The sequence below is a fragment of the Triticum aestivum genome, chromosome 7D, assembly GCF_018294505.1.
Source record: "Triticum aestivum cultivar Chinese Spring chromosome 7D, IWGSC CS RefSeq v2.1, whole genome shotgun sequence".
NCBI lineage: Eukaryota > Viridiplantae > Streptophyta > Magnoliopsida > Poales > Poaceae > Triticum > Triticum aestivum.
The window spans coordinates 590777368-590784979 of record NC_057814.1 but is presented as its reverse complement, the minus strand read 5'-3'; the positions used below and the strand labels follow the sequence as shown (position 1 = coordinate 590784979).

Genomic DNA, 7612 nt, shown 5'->3' with positions numbered 1-7612 from the left:
TGGCTGATGCGTGTAGAGCTGGGGACGCTGACATGAGGATTGGTGGACCAACTGGTTTCAGTTTAGGAAAAAAGCGAGGCTTGAACTCCACGGTTATGCTCGTGTGTATGAAGATTTTTGAGGAACTCAAGCAAATGTCCTTGGGAGGAGCTGTAGGGGTGGATTTCCTCACGAGTAGTTAATTTTTCTGTTTCCTGGAGCACTGTTGCCCTTGCTGTCGTTCGCGCCCTGGCAAGGATCTTCTATAAAGGAACACTATACATTATGCGTACTCTAGAAAAAAGTATTTTTGGGTTTGTATTGCTCATCGACGACTACCAAACTGATAGCTTTACAGTGACTGACGACATGTAAGTAGATTATCCGACCACATAATGCATGTACGCATGTAACAGTTTTATTCAGCTACGTACTCTGCCGTGAAGATACTCCGTACTTAAGTAGTGACGACGCCAACACATTAACGAGTTCATGCAGACGACTCGATTTACCGTGAACAGTCTCAGCGTTCGTTCAATAGATCATGTTTTAGTCCAGATCCGACCAGGTGACCGGCAACTCGCCTATGCCGACGTCGACCCCGAGGGCCTTCCACACGGCGGCCGACGTGCTGATCTCGTGCTCGCCGCAGCCCTGCTCGATGTCGCACTCCTCCACGACCATGGCCTCCACGGCGACCCCGCGCGTGGTCACGATGCGGATCATCTTGCCGCACCGGATGCCCCCGCCGTACCACGCCGAGGTCAGCGACGCCAGGAGGAGGTCGTTGCTGTGGGACTTGCCGTCGCACGCCACTGGCCCGGTGTGGAAGTCCGTCAGCGACATCACCGCCGGGGCGTCGTGGACACGCTCACCGGAGTCCTTGACCTGGACGTGGCGGCCGGCGGCGCACGACACCTGCAGGAGAACAAGGACGCCGAAGATCGCCACGACCTTGCTGGTGTTCGCCATGGCAATTGAGCTAGCTCCGGCTTGCGTTTGTAAGCTTTGCCCTAGGTGCTTTGTCTCAATGCTGTTGGTGTTGGTTGGACGAGCTTATGTAGGATCGTGGCGCAGCCTGCTGACAAAGAGAGGGGCGTATTTACTCATGCTGAGTTGCTGACCTCGGGCGTCTCGTCAGCGAACAGCTCGTCGAAGCCTGTCTGCAGACAAAATAAGGGAAGAGATGCTATAATTGCATCGTTGAGATCGAGTGTTTTTGGATTTCATGGTGCTACAGTAACATGTGTGCCAGATTTGAACACGCATGGCTCTGTCTATGTGTCGTCCACCGATGTGATGCATTCTGGTAGATAGTGAGAGAGTCACTTTTTTTTCAGGGTAAAGAGTTTTACTCCATAATAATAGGGTTACAATCAAGAGGCAAAAGTTTCTCTATGCATGGTGGTCCACGATCAGCAGTCGCACTCTCGATACGAGTATATATACAAAGCCAACCGATATGCTACCCCATTTTGCTCACACTTAATTTTTTGTGGAATAAACTCACAAGTACCATAAGATGCTTGATCTCAGCTACCAAATGTCCCTATGCTGACCGGGACAGATTATCACCGGTTAGGAACGTCAATGCCTCCAAGGAGTCCGATTGGACTATTATAGAAACATCACTATATTGAGCCCCCAGTGCTATACCTTGCATCAGCACATGCAACTCAACCTCTAGTGCGTCATTGCAACTAAACAAGCAGCAATACGCAGCAAAAATAACACTTCCATCATGTCTCCTCCAGATCATGCCGGCTGCCGCCGAGCCATCCACCGAAGAGAAGGCCCCATCAACAGATAGTGCAACCCGATTTTCGGCGGTGGTGACCATGGCAACGCGCTGGAAACCACTACAACACGAGTAGCTAAGCTGTCTTCCATGAGCGGCATCTTCCCATTCAAAAATTCCTCCGTGCTATATCTCCTGGACAGATAAGCGAACAAATATAACTCTGGAGATAATGAGAGAATCACCTTTTTAAAAAAATTGACAGAGAATTAGTCGCCGGTGTTTGCGAAGGGTGAGTCTTTGTCTCCCTGCAGTGAGATGAAAGAACCTCTCGCCGGTGTTTTCTAAGAATATAATGCTTAAATTTGAAAAAATGATCATGATGCGTCTAAAAATTGTTCATGCAGTGTAAAAAAAGAGTTTGCGCAACTTTTAGAAAAAATTTGGAGCATTAAAAAGTATATTTACATTTTAAAAATTGTTCACGCGTTCCAAAATATGCATGTGACATTTAAAACAAATATTGATATGATGTAAATAAATGTTTTTGTAATTTAGATAGCAAACTTATAAAAAAAATGTGATATTTACAAAATATGTTCAAGCATTTCAAAGATATATTCCTAGCATTTAAAAATATTTAAATGTAAAAAAATGGTCTGTACCATTCAAAAAAAATATTCGTGACATTTAAAAAAATCGTCACCCATTTGAAAAATCTGCTCATGACATTTTTTAACTTTTATATATTGTAACCCGATAAAAACACATAGAAACAAAGAAGGAAAATCCGCATGAAGGATTTTAAAACCGGTTCGAACCGATCCCAAGAACCTTCGCAAAGCTGCTGCTGCAGGCAGCTAAAGTGTTTGGCAGGCCGTTAGCGGATCGCCACGAGAGGCGAGACGAGGTTACGTCTCGCAGTAAGCGAGGGAAGGATGCTTTCCTTCCGCTGGGCCCCATTGGGCCAAATGGGTGTAGGTAGAATAACGTCCATCTGGTTTCTCCTGGTGGCCTCAAAAAAAGAACCTGGTTTCTCCTGGTCCTGTATTAGTAGTGCAGAAAAGAGAGAGATTGTCTGTGATTTTAATGGCTTGGTGTAGACTTGAATACATTTTCTTCTCAGCGGGTGTCAGAGAGATATTCTTTTTCAGAGTGATTCCCAATGTATGGCAAAGTCATCAGGCTGAGTGGCTTAGCTCCGGTTTTATACTCGATTCCCATCTGTCGCGATGGCTTTCCTTTAGCCGGCGGCAGCCGACGCCCGTCGGTGCGTCGAACCCGAGGCCGTCCGGCCGTTCGTCGGCCGGCCACCCCCGCGCAACGGCTACCAACCAAACGCGTCAGGCAAAGGGCCCATCCGGGCCCACGTGCCGCCAACGGTCCGATCACCCGCCGAACCCACCGGCCCCCTGTCTCTCTCTCTCTCTCTCTACCCTATGGATTCCATCATTTCAGTCCCGATTCTCCCGATTTTTACTGCTCCGCTCCCCTCTCCCCCCTCCCGGTCTGCCCAAATCGGGAGCGCTCCCCTCCCCCTCGCCTAGGGTTTCGCCCCCTCGATCCCCGCGGCTCCGGCCGGCGCCGCCCATTCCTTCTCCACCGACGCACCGCTTGCCGATTGCATTGCCCTCCTCGCGGTGCGAGGGAGCGAGCGCGGGGATCGGCCGCTCCCTCCTTCCCCGCCGGCTCCAACTCGATCTCCTCCCCGGACCGCCGGGGGCGAGCAGGGGGAGGCGAGCGCCGTGGTCGCCGCACCGCGCAGCGTCGGCAGTAGTAGGTGAGCAGTCGGTTCCTTCCGTTTTGGGGGCAGATTGGGGGCCCGGTTACTCTCAGATTCGTTCACCCTGCGCCGGTGTGCATTGGTCCCGCGATTAGCATCCCCCCAATGTGGTCACTCAGCGGATGCATCCTTTTTTAGTGTAATAACTAGAGGGAGATTCGGTTCATCTAGTTCCTTTATAGGTAGAACGGAGCAGGTCTGTGTTGTGTGCTTGTAATGTTCAGTTGGGACCCTGTTATCACGCCAGCCCTTGGATAGACTCAACTTACAGTGGTGAGCATGTGTGTGCCCTGTTACCACACCGGCTAACCGATGGACTGATGGACTGAACCTGCAGCGGTGAGTGTGTGTTTGAGCATTTTTGCGCGTGTCTAGCGTGGGTGAGAGTACTTGCCAGCATGCCTGTGGGTACGTTGTCGGGGCGAGGGGATACAAGTTGATATGTGGAGTATGAATTGCCATTTTTATCCATTTAACTATCAAGTTCGCAATAAATTAGCACACCGGCAAATAGCACATTGCCACGTTAGCGAATCGACAGAAGCGCAGTAGCATGGGACAAGGAAAGCACCCTAATTAATACCAAATCGCCAATTATATGGTCTGGTCTAACTGGTTTCCTCACCCCGCAAACATTCATGTGTAACAATACCTTTATTTAGACAAAACAAATTGACCCCTCGGGAGAGACAACCCAAATGCATAGTAGCATTTCAAGGTCGAGAAAAAAGCCCGAACGCCAGCCTGCACCTGCTGCTACGTCGCAAGTATACACAGTGAGTGTGGGGGCCTTTTTATTCGCGATTACCAGGGTTTGAGCCATGGTCGGTAGCCCCCCACTCCTGGAGTTCTTACCGCCGTGTTAGACAAAAGGTATATGACCAGCTTTATGTAGGAATACTTGTCGCTTGCAGGTGTTAATGGATGCACCATTAATTTGTAGCATCGTTCAATTACTAGTTCAGCACTCACGTTACATGTGAGTGTGCTCACAGTTTGCACACAATGAGGGCGGATAAATATATTATTTATAGTAGTGAATGTTCCTTCTGTTGTTTAAAGGTCAAAGTAATTAACGGTGCATAAATTAATCTGCTGGAATGACTCCTTTAGACATAAAAACTGCAATAGTATGCCATGTGGAGTCACCTTGCAATAAAATGTTTTGTCCAAAATACCAAGTTTGCAATTTTAACTAAATGCAATATTTCATTGGATTCATTATTTGTACTGGCTTTCCAAAATACCTTAGCCACGTGAGTAATTTTACAAAAATTGCAATTTACTTATGTATTACTCATACATCATTATGGCTTGGCATCACTAAGCTATCACTTAACATATGAAGCGGTTATTCACTTATTTCATATTGGATGTAATACTTGTAAGATGTATGTACACCCCTTGATAATTGTTGTATGAAAGTCATGTACTAACGATGTATTACAGTTTCTCCATAAATAACATATAAGTGTTGATTTCTTAAGTTACAGATAAGTCTACTGAGTTGTCATACCATATTGATTCAGTCATATCTAATCTCCTAAATGTTGTTGCCGTTTAGGATGATCACACTGTTTGCACAGGGCTGAATCTTTGTGACCAGTAGTTTGAAACAAGAAAACTTCTAAGTGAAGCTGCACACAGAGAACCTTTAGAGTTGTCTGCTGTTATTGCTTCCATGGTGAGTGCCTGAAAGACTTAATTGAAATGCTTTCTTCTTTTCTGTTTCTAATGGTGTGTTTGTTCTAAGGCAACAAATGAGAACCTCCCACCAAATGTCATCAGGCAATTGGCTAAAGAACTGAAGAATCTTGATGAATCACCTCCAGAAGGGATTGAAGTTATTGTTAACGATGATGACTTCAGCACCATTTTTGCTGATATTGAGGGCCCTGGTAAGATCCATAAATATACTTTGGTTTTCAGCTGCTACTTATTTGTCATCCACATTGCCCGTGCTGCCATGCTGGCCATGCTATTGTACCAGCTTTGCATATAATGGTGTTTTTTTTAGTATTCATGGATTTCTGACATATTGTTTATTTAGAAGTTGAGCATCGATGAATCTTCTTCTTTCTGACAATGCATTTTGTAAAATCTCAAGTGTTTGAAGTTTCTTTCTTTTCTCTTTCTTATTGTACTACTTTAACCTCATGTTCTGAAAATCGTATCTGGACATGATGCAGCTGGAACTCCATATGAGAATGGAGTATTCCGCATGAAGTTATTGTTGTCTCGTGACTTCCCTCACTCTCCCCCAAAAGGTAGTTATCTTTTGGAACTTCCAGAACTGTCTGCTTTTAGTTATTTCTTGAAATGAAGCCTCTAACTGAAAGTCTGCATTCTCCTTCTGTACTTCAGCCATTTCTTTAATTGAAACTTCTAATTAAAAGTCTGCATTCTCCTTTTATCTGCAGGGTTCTTCTCGACAAAAATATTCCATCCAAACATAGCAACTAGTGGCGAGATATGTGTGAACACGTTGAAAAAGGATTGGAACCCTAGTCTTGGATTGCGACATGTTCTGCTGGTGAGCTAAAGCTGCCGCACAATTCGCCATTCTTCTGTTGAGAGCAATGCATGATCTCTTTGTAAGAGATTGCTGAATTTAGATTTAAAAGGAGTCCATGATAATAGCTATGGCCTGGGAATAAAGTCCATCTGCCCTCTCACAACATGGGGAAGACTAACTATGAGCTCCTTTTGTCATGTGCCACAGGTAGTGAGATGCCTTCTGATCGAACCATTCCCCGAATCTGCCCTTAATGAACAAGCTGGAAAGATGTTGCTTGAAAACTACGAGGAGTATGCACGCCTTGCAAGGTCAACCTTCGACTATGTATTTTTCTATCCTAGTGTGATGCTCGCAGATTTTTTTCTTACAAAGCATTGTTGGCACATGGTCATGAATCTCATGGCTGCCATTTCTATCAGATCAGATCACAGACGATACTAAAGTATCAAGTAGAGCTTTAAACTAGGCACTGTTGATTTCACCGTGACTCCATGTGCAGGCTGTACACCGGCATTCATGCACATAAACATAAGAACAAGTCCAAGACCGGAGCCATTTGCGAGTCAACCACAGCTCTAAACGTGGGTCAGAGCAATAGCACCGTTCCGAGCAAGAACATACCATCGGCGCCAGCACTAGTATCCACCTCCGCCTCGACCAAAGTGCTAGGCATACAGGATCAGAACGCCGCTCCTTCTGATCCTTCTGTAGGATCATCAACGGCGCACAAGAAGGACGGGCCGCTTGCCGCCAAAATCCCAGCCGAGAAGAGGAAGATGGATGCCAGGAAGAAGAGCCTGAAGAGGCTGTAACAGCGCACCCCGCCGGATAGCGTTGACGCGGGCTGTTGTAGTAGCTAGTAGAGTCAATCCCCTTGATAAGCGCCGCCGGATTCAGCAGATGCACAGCGGAACCGAATGGATAAATAAACCCAAGGGACATCTCATGAATCTGGTGGCTGATTGGTAGAGAAGTATGCCTGTACTCAGGCATTAGTGAGATGAGACGCATGTGAGCTGGTGGTCTCCTGTTGGAATAAACTGTGGTGATGTGCAATGACGAACTATTTGGAAGAACAAACCGTCGCCTTTTCCGCTGATTCTGCACTAAGTTTTGTCTCGTGATGCACTAGTACTGACATACTATTATGGTGTGATTACATGCTTGATGTGGAAGCTCCTTGAAAGCGAGAGCTTAGTGCTAAAGCGAAAAAGGGGTCTGATGATATTCATTCACCCTGAACCAATGGGCAGCTGGGCACTAGCTGTGGTGTAGGGTGTAGTAGCATCTGATGCAGTGTAACAAACAACAACCTGATAAAGGCCTCATCTTGAGTGCACAGCACAATGATCATCTTTCAGCTACCACGGAATCTTCCCCTTTGTGGATGTTGTAGGGCTGCCTTCTAGATTGGAAACCACCATGATACTATATTCTAAAAAATGAAGAGGGACATTATCATCAAGTTTCATGGCAGGACTTGTGCCACCCCCACTCCAATCTTGAGCCAAACATTTTTGTAAAATTCCTCCATTCACATCAAGCCGGTGAGGGTCAGCTCTCCCTCTTTTCTAGCCTTTCCTCAAGCTCCAGC

General features: G+C 46.3%; 1 protein-coding gene across 1 annotated transcript; it reads left to right on the top strand.

Annotated features, from left to right (window-relative positions):
• Positions 1-3166: 3166 nt before the first annotated feature.
• On the top strand, positions 3167-7128 carry LOC123165575 (ubiquitin-conjugating enzyme E2 22). The gene is made up of 7 exons (XM_044583246.1): positions 3167-3497; positions 5065-5184; positions 5254-5398; positions 5690-5767; positions 5921-6033; positions 6223-6326; positions 6518-7128. Exons 2-7 carry the CDS (start codon positions 5182-5184, stop codon positions 6828-6830), a joined length of 756 nt encoding a protein of 251 aa, XP_044439181.1. The 5' UTR covers positions 3167-3497; positions 5065-5181; the 3' UTR covers positions 6831-7128.
• The last annotated feature ends 484 nt before the right edge of the window (positions 7129-7612 follow it).